At 40.9% G+C, this 15610-nt stretch overlaps 2 protein-coding genes across 2 annotated transcripts; both read left to right on the top strand.

Annotated features, from left to right (window-relative positions):
• The first annotated feature begins 2532 nt into the window (after positions 1-2532).
• On the top strand, positions 2533-5798 carry LOC104965572 (tenascin-like). The gene is made up of 12 exons (XM_010794543.1): positions 2533-2926; positions 3034-3156; positions 3282-3425; positions 3523-3642; positions 3726-3881; positions 3991-4103; positions 4193-4325; positions 4415-4566; positions 4651-4747; positions 4842-5003; positions 5102-5265; positions 5361-5798. Exons 1-12 carry the CDS (start codon positions 2581-2583, stop codon positions 5457-5459), a joined length of 1809 nt encoding a protein of 602 aa, XP_010792845.1. The 5' UTR covers positions 2533-2580; the 3' UTR covers positions 5460-5798.
• A 377-nt stretch (positions 5799-6175) lies between these two features.
• cyp21a2 (cytochrome P450, family 21, subfamily A, polypeptide 2) lies at positions 6176-9770 on the top strand. Its single transcript, XM_010795469.1, has 12 exons — positions 6176-6302; positions 6484-6672; positions 6763-6852; positions 6939-7093; positions 7247-7342; positions 7596-7706; positions 7802-7888; positions 8162-8245; positions 8378-8491; positions 8582-8748; positions 9325-9428; positions 9517-9770. The coding sequence occupies exons 1-12, from the start codon at positions 6176-6178 to the stop codon at positions 9768-9770; spliced, it is 1578 nt and encodes a 525-aa protein (XP_010793771.1).
• Positions 9771-15610: the final 5840 nt, after the last annotated feature.

Consider the following 15610-nt stretch of genomic DNA (forward strand, 5'->3'; position numbering starts at 1 on the left):
CCTGAGAGGAGAAACTCACACGGAAGCGACCGCGACCAAATCCAAATGCAGTTTTTCGCACCTGTCACCACAAAACCAACTGCTGCCTCACCAAACAGACCCTGAAGCCAAAACACAGTCAATCAAAACAGTTGTTATCCACTATAGCCAGCAGCACCATATACACGGCTTCTACCAGTTAGTGATGAAAGCTACAAAGACAACCTCGCCCCCAACTGTAGCTCCAAAAGTTAAGTCAGCATCCACAAAGTCTGCCTCAGCCAACCGGACTAAACACCAAAGACCAACTCCAACTTTGGTCAATCAGAACCGTTTCAATGAAATCACCGTTCAAATCAAGTGATGGGAAGACTGACCAAAGACAAGCTTGCCCCCACTGTAGTTCAAAATCAGTCAACATCGGCTAAAGGCCTACTCCCCGGCTAAAACAACCAAAATAAACCCACAACCTTGTCAATCAGACCTGTTGTAAAGCTAAATCCTCCACTTCCACCAAAGCCAGCCTGCCCTCACAGTAGATCAGTGCTCAGTCACACCGCAAATGCAGCTGACAAAGATAAGCTTACTGCAAGTCAAAGCTCCCCAACACTACACTACCAAAGAAAAAGCCTTCCTCATCTGCAAAACCAATGAAGGTGTTCATCAGCGAAAGGCTGTGACTACAAACAATGGCAAAGAGGCTGAAAGTAGAAAGACCATAGGCGACATCTAGGTGAAATAACCACGCATAAAAAAATCAGCCATTGGTGCCTGGTGGCGTGCAGCCGGCAAGAGGATGTGACCGCTGAGATGGCGGCGCTGCAAGTGACGCGTCGGCTCGACTGGAGACGGACGAGATGACTTCCATTAAAGAGAAATGTATCGGATTCCAGTCAATATTTGAGTAGTAACCATATTTTTAGTAAATCATAGAGATTTGATTTAAGTAATTTTTGGTTGTTTTCTTGCGCAGGTCCATGCTGCTAATTGTCCCAAATGGATGTAGTGCGCAATGGAGAGTGGTCAGGAGGGGAAAATGTATCTAGCCAACAGGGAATTCACCCACGTCCAGAATTGGCAGTAAAAGTGTGCTACAAGGAGCTGAGTCATAAAAGTAAAAGGTCTGCAGCATTGGATTTGGTAGCATTAGAGGTCAGGGCTGCTCGATTTGGGAGGAAAAATTAAACTGAAAACCAATAAACACATATACACTGACAAAAATATACAATGCAACTACTTTGTTGAAACTGCACGTTTCCAGAGTGGACCTTTTATTGTTGGCACCAAGGCACAACTGTGGCAATACATGCTGTCTAATCAGCATCTTGATATGCCAACACCTGTGGAGGTGGGAATGGAGTATCTCGAAAGAGTAGTGCCTCAACTATCAACAGATTTTTTTCAGCTTTGTGAAACAAATTGAGAGAATGGTTATTTTGTGTGTATAGAAAATGTTTTAGATCTTTGAGTTCATCTCATGAAAAATGGGAGCAAAAACAAAAGTGTTGCATTTATATTTTTGTTCAGTGTATATATACAGTATTTGGAAAAAAAAGGAAAAAGTAATAATAATAATAAAAGAAAAATCGTTTTATTTCGATTACGTTGTTTTCGTAGTCATTGCAAGCCATAATCGTAATTGCGATTAAAATACGATTAATTGAGCAGCCCTAATTAGAGGCACATAATTGTAAGTGAGATAATTGTATCTTTAACTCTCATTCATACTTTAATTGTAACCTCTACTCTGCAATTTCAGAAACTGCCAAAGGAAAGGTCGAGGTAACCATGGAAACAATGACCAAGCAGTCGAACAAAGACAAGGAAAACAAGAAGGAGAAAATCAACACAGTAGAAAAAACACTTTTACAGAAGAAAGAGCAAAAGAAGGCGTCTGACGTCAAAGAGACCACCACTAAAACCAAAGTGGCTACTAATTCTAAAGGAGGTGCTAAAAAAGAATCCTCCGTTAACAAAATCACTATTACAAAGACAAGTGGCAAAAAGACCATTCTCCCAACACTTGGTCAGGTTCTGTTGAAACATGAGGGCAGAAAGCAGGAAGAGGCCCGCAAAGGCAAAACAACATCTAAAAAGTTCTTCCAAAAACCTGACAATAAGCTTGTTGAAGATAGAACCAAAGATAAAGCACATCCTAAAACAAACCAGCTAAAAGACCAACCTCAAACGAATGTAACTCAGAGTATTGTGAAGAAATCTAATAGCACAGCTAAAATTGTGACCATTCTGACCAAGGGTGTTGGAGCAAACAGAACCAGAACAGGGAAGGAGACCATGGAGCAGTCCACACTGGCTGAGAAGAATGTAACTCAATCATCTGGACCTAAACGCACCAAGAAAGTAAAAGTAGAAACAGCAAATGTGCAATCTGTAGACAACAGAAACACTGTCGCTGGCAAAGTTGAGAAAGAGAAAGACGTACAGAAGAGTCAGTATCTAGTAAATTCAACATTGGTATCAACCGCCCATGACTCCACGAGGAAGGTGGGAGGATCTGGATTAGGCTCTGGATTAGGCTCTGTAAAGGTCGTAAACATATCCTCCTACAGCTTCACCGTCACATGGTCAGCACCACAAGGGATGTTCAAGAACTTCACCGTGATCAGAACAGAGCCCCGAACAGAGGGCGACGAAGAGAACCACGAGGAAATGGAAGAAGTAGCTCTCGAAGGAGACGCAGCCTCAACAGCTAAGAACACAACTGAAGTCCAAGTACAGAGTGAGAGCACCAACACAACTGCTGCCTCTGGTAAAGCAGCTGCAGCTAGTGGCAAAACTGAAACAAAGAGGATCTCTATGGTGGTCCCTGGCAGCGTGCGCTCTGTAGAGTTCAGTAACCTTCGGGCAAATACAGCATATGTTCTTCAAGTATATGGCTCTGCAGCTGAGAGGAAATCAAAGACTCATAAAGCAACTGTAATTACAGGTAAAATAAAGTTGTATGACGTTTTTATTTTAAGAATAATTCCTTCATTTTAGCAGGCAAAGGAGCAGCAACATGAGAATAAGAATCTCCTTGTTTTCTGTCTTCAGGGCCTGAGCCAGCCACAGAGATGGTTTTCAGCGATGTAACAGATTCTTCCCTCAATGTTTCCTGGTCCAAACCAAAGACCACATTCTCAGGCGTCAGGGTGACGTACACCAACATCATCACAGGTTTGTCAAAGCCCTGCATTTATACTGCACCTTAGCTCAAAATCCCCTACATTTCCGTCAGTGGGGATTTTTTATATTGGGAAGAGTACATGTTTTCTTTGTGATAATTGTGATTATTCTGTTAGGGGAGAGCCGCTTTGTGACCGTGGAGTCTCATCAATCTTACGTGGTTCTGTCAAAGCTGTCTGCCGGAACCTCTTACATTATCATTGTAACGACTACACAAGGCAGAACAAGTAGTGACATCCTAACATCCCTTATGACCACAGGTACTTATATACATTTTCTAAAATCTACAGTCACTTTTTGTTTGTCTTAACACATGAAAATCATATAAACACATTGTGGATTGACTCTTCACTGCAGTGCCCGCTCCTCCAACACATCTGCAAGTTGTCAATGTGACAGATACCAAAGCTGTGCTGCAATGGACACCAAGTCAGGGGAAAGTAGACCGCTTCATCATCAGCTACGAGTCCTCTAAAAGTGAGTGTGGCAATATTACCCGAATGATAAATAACAAAGTTTTCAAGATTAAATACTGTGATTATTTCTCCTTCTTGCCACAGCTCCTAATGTGACAGTGACAGTGATGCTGTCTGGAAGCTCAGTGGAGCACCAGCTGAGAGGCCTGCAGAGAGGCACGGTGTACACAGTCAAAGTGCTGAGTCAGAAGGACAGTCTGCAGAGCATGGCCATCTCTACTACTTTCACCACACCTAATCGTGAGTAGAAAAGGGAATACATTTACCAGGACAGGGATTGTTTCCTTGCCATTGTCTGCATAGTTTGTGTGTATAGTTTGCTTACTAAAAATATGTTTGTGTCTCTCAGTGGTTAAAGCCAGTGAAGTGGGAACTCGCTCTGCGGTGATAGCATGGAGAACATCCACTGTGGTTTATTACAGCTACAGACTGATCTACCAGGTGGCAGGAGAGGAGACAAAGGTCAATAATATTCGTTTATCATTCTCACATACAGTTAAAAAAATGAATGACATTTACAAACTAAGTGTGCTTTTTTGTGTATACATTAGGAGGTGATCCTGGATCAATCCAGCACAGAGTATAAACTGACAGGGCTGTTGCCAATGTCACGCTACATTGTTGTGGTACAAGGCGAGAGAGAAGGACAATACACATCTGTTGTCACTACAGAATTCATCACAGGTGTTGTACTTCAACTAACACAGTCCCTGCTTATCTGCCCTACCAATACTTTAGCTTTATAAGTTATTCTTTTTTGTTTCATGCCTTAGGCAAACTGCGTTTCCCCTTCCCTACCGAGTGCTCTCAGGAGCTGCTCAATGGAGCTCTGCAGTCAGGAGAGGTGGATATCTACCCAGATGGAAAAGAGGGAGGAGCAGTCAGAGTCTACTGTGACATGGAGACTGATGGCGGCGGCTGGACGGTGACAAACAGTTGATATCATAATATTTTGTGGTGAGGAAATGGCAGAATGGATTTGATAGTAAACATCTGATGTGTTTTTTAGGTTTTCCAGAGGAGGATGAATGGAAAAACTGATTTCTACAGAACATGGAATGAATACAGCGCTGGTTTTGGAAACCTCAGCGAAGACTTCTGGCTCGGTACAGATATATCAAGTCCTTATTTTCATCACATATGCACCAGAATATAGATTTTGAATACATTTGCCTCAACTGTTCCTTCTACCACTACTAGGAAATGAGCTCCTTCACAACCTGACCACTGTTGGCCCTGTGAGTCTGAGAGTGGATTTGCAATCTGGAAATGACACCGCTTACGCTCACTACGCCAACTTCACCATTGATTCAGCCGAGAGGCACTACACTCTTGCAGTGTCTGGCTACACTGGAACTGCAGGTAAAAACCATACTGAATGTGAAATGTGCAGTATAAACTATATATATATATATATATAAAACGTGAATAATTCATACCTTAATGTCACTTTTTCTCAGGTGACTCCATGAGGTACCATAATGGACGTCCATTCTCAACCCGCGACAAGGACACTGATCCTCTGGGGATCCACTGTGCCAGGGCCTACATGGGAGGCTGGTGGTACAAGAACTGCTACAAGACCAACCTCAACGGTCTTCATGGCATCAATAGTAATAATCAGGTACACTTCATCAACCTGGGCATATACTATTGAACTTTAAACATCTTCTATGGTACAAAAACCTAACATCACTTTTTGTCTCTGTTCTGACACAGGGAGTGGTCTGGATAGACTGGAAAGGTAAAGACTCTTCCATTGCCTTCACTGAGATGAAGTTCAGACCGGCCAGGTTCTCTCCTGCCACCCATGGCTAAGGACAGTCTCAATACATCTGACAGAGAATAAAAGGTTCAGAAATCCAGAAGACAGTGGATCTCACAGTTGCTGCATGTCACTTTCCAACTGAAATTGCATGTACAGTGGTTTCGATAGCTTTAACGACAGCTATCAGTACATTTGATTCAATGTCCAAACCTTTTTTTCTGATCTGTTATTTTCTGGAAATACACCAAAAGAGAGGGAAAATGTTTTATTTGAAATGTTGTATCTTCTGTTCTGCCTGACCGGTCCATCGCAACACAGTGTATTGAGTAATACCTTCTTCAGCACCAACACGGTATGCCACCCCACTACTACTGTTATTGAATATGCACTGTCTCACTCCATTGGAATAAATGTGGCTAATGTGGGTCTGACGTGTCCTTTTTTGGTTTTGTAACAGTGATTTAAAAAACTCAAACCCTGTGTTTAAAGAAAACAAATGCCAACATAACTTACCATTGCGTAAACTGTGAAGTGTTATCATGCCCTTCAGGAAGTCCTGGCTATATTTATCACTCTGTCTCATGTGTCGCCTTCATCTCATTATCAGATGTGTTGACATACAAAATAGTCAAAGGTCCTTGATTTGAGTGAAAACATCAACATTGTTTTAACCTGACTGGCTAAGATAGTGATGAGCAGACTATAAGTGGAGCAAGCAGTGTGCTGACAACCTTTCTGAAGAGGGACACCAGCAAGAAGACACATAATGGCAATGGAAAAATCAGTGATCACTGTGGGAGCTGTGATCCTAGTTTTTCTGCTGTTGATGATACTGATTACTTGTAAGAGAGACACATCTTTAAAGGAAAACCACAAGGGAAGTAAGTTAACAGGTATTTATCTATTTGTTGCCAATAACTGTATATTTTAACAAACTGGTTGTACAATAAAATGAACAGGACATTTTCTCAAAGCACCAAACAATAGTGAACCCCTGACCTGGGTGAGTTCTAATGGATTTTATTATGCATTCTTCGTTTTACCTTTTTCTTTCCAAAATCTTTCATCCGGTAGTTAAAGATGGACTGCTGCAGAATCTCCATCAGTTGCTCCCCCTCTCCTCGTCTCCTTCCCTCCCAGGTCCTCCCAGCTTCTTCCTGATAGGCAATATGATGGAGCTGACACATGATCATCTGCCAATTCACCTGACCAATCTGGCACAGCGGTATGGAAACATCTACCGCCTGAAATGTGGAAACACAAGTAAACATCCCATTTCAGATTGATGGATTTTGCACAACTTTTTAAAATATGTTTTCTCTAGATAGTACAAAACCCTGTTGTGTTTTTCAGCCATGGTGGTACTAAACAGTAGTGAAGTCATAAGAGAAGCACTGGTGAAAAAATGGTCAGACTTTGCAGGGAGACCAGTTTCATACACAGGTAAACAGCTTTAAGCTTTTTGCAATGTGTGCTTTGTGTGTGCATAATCATTGTATCATTGTTTAACCCCTCCTGACTTGAATTAGGTGATATTGTGTCTGGGGGAGGGCATACCATCTCTCTGGGGGACTATAATGAGGAGTGGAGGGCACACCGTCGCCTCGTCCACAGTGCTTTGCAGCGTTGCTGCCAGAAATCGTTGCATAGTGTGATCGAAAGACAAGCGCTGCATCTGAGAAAGGTACAGAACAAAAGAGAAACTAATTATACAACAGTGGATTCACTATTTGAAACACATAATGGCCTGTATGTGATGGCAGAACAAACAAGATGTTGGGGGTATTTCCAGAGTGGTCAGACTCAAAAGACAAAGCATTGTTTGTTCGCTGTTTAGGTGTTGATGGACTATCAAGGCAGCGCTGTAGATCTCTCAGAGGATTTCACAGTGGCAGCCAGCAATGTCATCACCACTTTGGCTTTTGGAAAAGAAGTGAGTATCCTTCTTCCCACAGCAAAGTTTTATCCTCGGAGGCTCGAAGATGGATTGCAAAATCTGCTTTGCATCAATGAACAGTTGAGGTTGTGGCATACGAGTGCTTGGTTGCCTGTTTATGTTGCCCTATTTAGAAGCTTATATTCCATTCGTGAACTTATAATGTACTATTTTGTTACTGAACAGTGCATTTTTCTGTTAGGATATGTTAAAAAATAAAACAAAATTATATTTTCTATCTGTTTTCTAGTATAATAAGACTTCTTCGGAGCTGCAGCAGCTGCACAGCTGTCTGAATGAGATTGTTGCCCTGTGGGGCTCCTCCTGGATTTCTGCTCTGGACTCCTTTCCACTGCTCAGAGTCAGTAAATATTCATTCTTGACCAAAGATCACAAGAAAAACCAAAACATCTTTTGAGTGAGAATTCACAGATTACGTAATTTGTTCTCTCAAAGAAATTGCCCAATCCTGTATTTTCCCGTCTTCTGAGAGAGGTGGCCAAGAGAGATGAAATTATAAAGGAACATCTCAACAATTACAAGGTCAGTAAAAACAAATGTCAAAGATGCCAAAAGAATGACAACAAATCATAGTGAAATGTCACAATCATAAAATGAGACATTTGCACTATAGTAGCCTTTGGGGAGATCAGATTGTTTTGTCTGTTTAAAAATTGTATTATAGTGCAAAGTTCAATAATTGCAACAAACCCAAGTATATTTTCATTGTGTGCGCATCCAGAAAAGTGGATGTATCCAAGCTCTGTTTTTTCCTTATATATATTTTAATCAGCTGTTGCTTTGTCACATGTGCAGTCACAAGACAAAAGACATCAGGATGCCATCACAGGATCACTCCTACAGGGCCTTGAAAAACAGCACAACACAGAACATGGAGTGGTAGGTACAAATTACAGAATTCCAGGGGAGCACAATTCAAATTGCACTGGGAATTAAGTTAGCTTAACTGAAGACTTAAAATGTATTGAAAATGTAATGTACTATGAAAAATACTAAACAAAATGTCTTCAGCGCCTGACAGATATTCATGTTCACATGGCCACTGTGGACCTTCTCATCGGGGGAACAGAGACCACTGCAGCATGGCTCAACTGGACTGTGGCCTTCCTGTTGCACAGGCCAGAGGCAGGGCACATCTCCACATTAAACACTGTATATATACACACACTGGGCGATGATCTAATTGCCTTTCTAAGCTCTTTTTAAAATCTTCAGGTGCAGACCAAAGTGTATGAGGAGATGTGCACAGTACTAGAGGGACGATACCCCAAGTACAGTGACAGACACAGACTTCCTGTCCTGAGCGCTCTCATCAACGAGGTGCTCAGACTGAGGCCAGTCGCCCCGCTGGCTGTGCCACACAGAGCCATCAGAGACAGCAGGTCAGCTGAATCATGTGCAGTGATGATGAAATTAATGAAGACAAGTGGCTACTTATCGAGATATTTTGTCTATAAGATCCTATTGTTTTACTGGCATTGGTAGAGGTGGGTACATTACAGATAGTTTCGAAAACTGCCAAAAACCCATGTTTATCCGATATTACACTCATAATATTTGTTTGTTGGTCCAATACCAGAGCATTGTGAATTCTGAAATCTTACCCACTTGGCACTGCTTGAAGCAATGCATACATTAAGATGAAGAATGAATTGCATTAAATAGTGTATGCAAAAAGTTTGGCTTTGTTTTGGCAAATCAGCTAAATCATGAATATATTAAAAGCTAGTAAGCAACAAATTGTATAAATGTGTTGTTTCCAGGTTTGTAAGTTTGCATCTGAATCCAGATTTTAAAAAATGCTAACTAATAGTTAGATAACTATATTGACATAGCTACTTTGTTCCTCTTGCGATCAGGTCTTTCAGTCAGCAGGTATACACAAAGGCCACTTGTATGGATGAAAACACTGTTTTACTTTGCATTAGTGCAAATGTATAACTCCTACACATGTTTAGTATTGCAGGTTACTTCATCCCGAAGAACACAGTCATCATTCCTAATCTTTTTGGAGCTCACCATGATCCTGCAGTTTGGTCTGACCCATACAGCTTCAAACCAGGTACTGTTCCAACTGTGAGGTGAAGTGCATTCCTTTCACTTGGCTCAGCAGATCTCAAATAAAGTAGCTACTCTCTCTTATTTTTCAGAGCGATTTCTGGCGGGAGGAGGAGGCTCCACCCGTGCCCTGATTCCTTTCGGAGGGGGGGCTCGGCTCTGCCTGGGGGAGTCCGTGGCCAAAATGGAGCTCTTTCTGTTCACTGCCTACTTGCTGAGAGATTTCCATTTCATCCCTCCTGAGAATAAAGCCTCTCTGCCCGACCTGAGAGGGGTTGCCAGTGTTGTCCTCAAGGTCAAACCCTACACAGTTGTAGCATGTCGGAGGCCTGAGACTAATCCCTGAACTACAGAGGGTGTACTGCTTGCTTGTTGCTTAAACACATTATTTCTGTGAAAACAAATACTTTTTTTAACAAACTTTTAAATGTAAGTATCATTACAGAACCTTCATTGGTATGTCTAATCAACACATTTTTATATTTGGCTGCGGTATTAAATATCCTGATTAAAATGGTCAGTTATTGGGTTTATAACTCCGAATGTATTAAAAAGTTATATTCAATCATCTATATTGAGATGTATATATAAACATTTGTTTATTTGTTTAGTATTAAAGGGCGAATCAAACTGCATAAAGATTGTATATGTAAAAATAATCAGCCTCAGAATCACCCGTGGAGGGGGGAAATTATATGAGTCATCATCAATCATATTTTTCCTAAAATATAAACAAGAAGGATCCGTATAAGGATATCTTGATCAAATAAACACAGTTCAAGTGACGCTGTATTTGAATGAAAAAATGGATTCCAAACCCAGAAATTGTACACTGAAAACTGGTAAAAGATACTACTAGATTGAATAATAGAATATATGTAAGAGAGTCTGACAGCACCACCCTGTGGACCAACACTGAGAGTGCTACAGAAAGTGAAATCACTTCCCTCCTGAAGAAAATGTCCAGTTGACTCTGAGGTTACCACTCCTCCTCCCTTGGTTCAAGGCACATCTGGTAAAAGTGTGTGTAGCATTTATACATTAATTATGTTCTGCATCAATCTGATGAAAGATAACCGCAATACCAGTGTATAACTAGAGGCTTTTGTTGTTTGCACACGTGATAGAAAGGGGATATATTACATTTAAAGCACACAGTAGGCATTTGTGTGTATAGTGGCCACAGTTTTTTTATAGAGTTGAAGGCATATCGTGCAAAGATGAACATGGGCCTCTTGTGGGCCAGTCTTAAAATAAAAAATGATTAATTTCCTTAACATGTGACTTCTGTCATCAGAGGATTTAGCAATATTGGAATAAGCAAGACAATCTAGGAGAAGACATATTCTATTAGAAGGATGGCATATTTTTCCTGGATAAGAGTCTTCTTTCTCTCACCAAGGCACCTGCTGGATTTCAGTCATTTGGTAAATATACAGAATATAATGTCTTCTGATCTGTTTATGATTGGTAATGTTGGCCTTAGTTGACTAAGATTACTTTAGTCAATTCTTCAGTTTTACTTTATTTCTTTAATGCTAAAATACTTATTTCTAAGAAACTTATGAGCACATCATTTTTTCCATTTAACAGATCTGTCAATTAAATTGTATGAATGTTAGTTGACTAACTTCTTCAGTCGAGGACAACCACAAAACATCAAGTAACTACAATAATAGTGCATCAAAAAGAGGGATTCACCAACACTATTGAAGGGTGGGGGGTAGGAGTATAGTACTATATAAAGTAGGCTTTAATGCATTACCATGACATACAGATGTGACAAGATGTGAAACTACATCAGCTGCAGCCACAAACAAAACACAATATGTGTAGAGCATGCACACAACCACTAGCAATGTTGATTTGGAGGGATACAACGGTCCATGTGTGTTGGTGTACTCATCTTTCTGAACGCGTCTGCACTGAAAACTCCTCCACAAATCCGCACCAGGTCCAATTCCTTAGCTCATTCATTATCAAAGCATGCGCTTTTATCCCACTGAAGAAAGAAGTTTACCAGAGAAGCCAGAAAACAAGTATATTTTAAGATGTTAGCATGCTAGCCACACCCAGCATGCAGCTGTTCACAAAACTTTGTGGGTGTGTTTGATTTGGGTCGCCCAGCGTACTGTAGTGCTGCATAAACTGGTGCTTAATCTCAGTAGCCACATTTCAACCTCCTTTGTGGTACAAATAGGGGCAAAAATGCTCCCATTAGGACGCAATTCTTTATTATGTTGCGGATACGGATTATATAGGCCGTCGAATGTGACTTTAGCAAAGTAAATTAGGCTACTATAGGATTTCAAAAGATAGGTCTAAAAGTAGTCCTATTACTAATAATTACAATTATACTTTTTTTTCTTACTAATAATCTGAAGCAAATGTAATTTCAATGTTATTATACTTCCAAACATGGTTATTAACAAGATCAGTTCATAATGGAGGCGACCAACTTCCATAGCCGTGGGAACATGTTTCAAATGGGGGGTGCTGTGGGGATGACACCAGGGCTGGTTCTGACCAATGTGCTGCTAGGCAAGATTTTAGCTGGCAATGAAAAACCTCTACAAAAGACCAATACACTGCAAAAAGAGAAATATATTGACATGGTGGACAGCTTATATAACAAGGCTTCAAATTTATTATATATTATAACATGTTTTAATTGGGGGGTGGACTTCACATCCTCTAGGGGGGTCCGGGGTACCCCCCCGGGAAGATTTTTTTAACATTTTAAAGTAAAATGCTTCAATTTGGTGCACTTTGAGCGCCCAATTAGAGACTGATCTAGGGGGTACAACTCTAAACACCCATATGAAAAATATCGGTTTGCATTTTATTAATCAAATAAGTATGTGAACATTTCCAATAACCTACAATAGCCAATAACAAATAAATGTAACTTATTTTATTTGTGTTGTTCTTCTTAAATAAATGTTAACTGATCTTATTTGATCAGTTAACATTTATTTATTTATGCATATTTTTAAATCTCTCCAGTTTTAAACAATATTTTTGGTTTACTGTCCTATAGTATACATTGGAATGATTACACACGGCATCTATTGCACGTCTGTCCGTCCTGGGAGAGGGATCCCTCCTCTGTTGCTCTCCCTGAGGTTTCTCCCATTTTTCCCTTTAAACTGTGGGTTTTCTCTGGAAGTTTTTTCCTTGTACGATGTTGAGGGTCTAAGGACAGAGGGTGTCGTATTGTCATACTGATATTCTGTACAAACTGTGAAGTCCACTGAGACAAATGTAACATTTGTGATATTGGGCTATATAAATAAACATTGATTGATTGATTGATTGGAATGATTTCAAACCTGTTTTTATTTATCCTAATAATTATAAAGGTGTCCCTTTGAAATATTTGCTTACATAAATTGTGATCAAAACGTTTGAGACCCACTGAGATAACTTAGACTAAAGTGAACTATCTAAGCCCTCAGAGTCCTTTACCTCACTGAGCCTCTCAGTCTGACAGGACAGAACACTCCCTCCACATTATTGTAGAAACAGCTTCTTTTATCCGTTAGCGCAGCAGAAGCTAACAACAATCCCCGCCGGTACCGCGGTATCCCCTCTCTCTATCTCTCTCACTTTGGCTGTGAGCTGCGGGCGCCTGCTAAGCCAACATCCCCCACTTTCATCACTTACAGCGCCCATCGTACAGGGCAAATGGAAAATGTAACCGGGGTGAAAAGGGTCTTATCTTTACTTAATTATGAATGTTGTTACATCAAGGCTGAAAATTCGTTTTTTTTTAATTATATCTTGTGGAAGTGCGGATCCCCTGTCCTCCACCAGGGGGTGCTGCAGCACCCTTAGCACCCCTACTTCGCACGGCCCTGCCAACTTCCCACTAAAATGTGCTCTCACAAAGTAAATGAGATTGTTCAAACAACTTCCATGACATGGGAATTAAAATAAAATGCAGATAACATTACTTTACCATGTGGCATGCCCTCAATCAAACACTGCTCCTCTGTAAACTGGAACATGGCTGGAGAGTTTCATACAGTCACTGAGGTGGTGAAAGCTGGAAGGGTGACGGCCCCCGAACGGGTAGCCCTGCTAAAAGACTGCTCTCTGAAGATTAACCACCTGGTCCTCGATGATGCAGTGCACGACTTTACTCTTGTGACAATGGAGTGCTCAATTCAAAGGTTTCACTTCAGATTCTTAAAGGTAAGTGACTCAAACCATAATAATGTTCATTCCTATAGTTGTTGAGAACCCGAATCCTATGGAAGACACAATAGAACTCCAGTGTTTCCTCAATATGTATAGAGGACTTGTTGCTTGTAACAATAAAGGGATACATATCAAGTGGATCACAGAAGATAATACACAATTAAACGGGGATAGATTTCAGTTCAAATATCCCTCGTAATGCTTCTCTAAACTGATCATCACTAAAGAACGTACAGACCATCACAGAAAATGGAAATGCCAGCTGACTCAGAATGAAATGGCCACCATCACTTATACAACAACAAAGGTACCAAACTCCACTTCCAGATTCCACATAAACAATGTGGTTTACCATGCACAAAATGTAAGCTCTGTTTCCCCTCAGATGGCATAGAGGAAGTGTTCACTGCAGTGGGTGAGTCAGTAGGCGCTTTCACACCGCAGTACTTTTCCCACAAAGGTTCATGAGAATTTAGTTCATCAGAACTCTTTAGTTCTGATAAACTAAGTAAAGATCGCGTTTACACCGGAATAAATCCCTGGGGGTGGATTAGGCAAATGAAGCCGCTGACGTCACTTCTTCCCTTTCTGTTTTGGGTTTACTGGCAGGCCGCAAACAACTTCGCGCCGTATACTGCCGCCCAAAATCCCCGGCCGGAAGTCCCCGGAGTTGAGTCCCAGCAGCTTCTACTGAAGCTTTCCGAGTAAATCGCCAGAACGCCGACACCTCCTCATCTCCACCGCTCCCATGTTTTATTTTGTGTTGCCATAAATTAGTCTCTCTGCGTTTCTGCGCTGGGCTAATGCTAATGCTAATAATGCTAATGCGAGGATAATAAAATGGTGGCTTCGCAACACTTTTTTTGAGTTTTACGGGGCGTGGTTTGCAATCCGCCCAGCCAATCAGAAATATAGCTCTTTTCTCACAAGAGAGCCGCATGAGAGGGACGGAAAAGGGGGTAAAAAGGTTCTCATGAACTAATTTTAGTTCCGGCTCTTTTTGGTTTGAACGTATGAACGCGACATTTCGGAACTATATATCGGAACTAAAGTGGGAAAAGTACTCCGGTGTGAACGCGGCTAATGTCACTGTCATGTAGAAACACTTCCTCCCTCAGCGTGGGCGTGAAGTGGGCTGTGGGTGAAAGGACCCTGACAGATGATAATATCTTGCTTTATGGAGGCCAAACAGAGGCATTGCATTTGAATAAAGACTCATCACTTGTCATTACCAAAGTGGTGGCTTTAAATGCAGGAGAATACCACTGTTCAGACTCTACAGATGAGCAAAAGGTGTTTAACAAAATCAGGCTGCATACCCTCGATGGTGAGTATTGACACTCTATAAGTGCCAATACAGAGCATGCTGTATTACTTTGCTATTAAATCCTTTTCTATCATGTTTGTCTTTACAGTTACTTCAGAGTGTGTGCCAGGAGGAGATCATCTCACATTGTGTGCTCACCTGCTCTAAAGAATGTGGAAAAGACTTCAATTTACTTTGGTCTGGAGGAAACCACAATAGCTGGCAGAGCGGTTTAATACATGTCAATAACACTCTTCTAAACAAGCTGTTTCTCCCAGTGCTTTCTCTTACTGGTAAATTAACTTGCTCTATACACTCTAAAAAGAATTGAGGCGACCTCACCTCCACTTAATTAAATGCATGGTTGCAAGATAAAAATGTGATTTAATTGATTTAGATAAACATTTTAAGTTGCCAACATTAATTTATAAGTTGTGTTGACGTAATAATGTTGGTAATTACATCAACTTAATATTGTGTGTAATTTGAACTCTGATTTCTGGGTTAATTGACTTAAACTAAATTCAAGTTGTACTAAGTAATGCAATTGGCGAGAAGGACCCAATGATGCATAACAAGAATCTGAAACAGAGAACGTTGACTACGACTTGAACAGGTCCGTAGCATCCTCACCGCTTCACCTGAACTTTAGGAAATGAGTTCCACAGTCTTGTTAA

This window comes from Notothenia coriiceps, unplaced genomic scaffold (assembly GCF_000735185.1).
Source record: "Notothenia coriiceps isolate Sejong01 unplaced genomic scaffold, NC01 NC01_scaffold00037246, whole genome shotgun sequence".
NCBI classification, from domain to species: Eukaryota; Metazoa; Chordata; class Actinopteri; order Perciformes; family Nototheniidae; genus Notothenia; species Notothenia coriiceps.

Coding starts and splice junctions, on each gene's coding strand:
- cyp21a2 (XM_010795469.1), top strand. CDS start 6,176: ATGGCAATGGAAAAATCAGTGATCACTGTGGGAGCTGTGATCCTAGTT. Junction 7,707..7,801: donor ACTCCTTTCCACTGCTCAGA/GTCAGTAAATAT, acceptor GTTCTCTCAAAG/AAATTGCCCAATCCTGTATT. Junction 8,492..8,581: donor TCCTGTTGCACAGGCCAGAG/GCAGGGCACATC, acceptor TAAAATCTTCAG/GTGCAGACCAAAGTGTATGA.
- LOC104965572 (XM_010794543.1), top strand. CDS start 2,581: ATGTTCAAGAACTTCACCGTGATCAGAACAGAGCCCCGAACAGAGGGC. Junction 3,157..3,281: donor GTACACCAACATCATCACAG/GTTTGTCAAAGC, acceptor TTATTCTGTTAG/GGGAGAGCCGCTTTGTGACC. Junction 3,643..3,725: donor CAGCTACGAGTCCTCTAAAA/GTGAGTGTGGCA, acceptor TTCTTGCCACAG/CTCCTAATGTGACAGTGACA.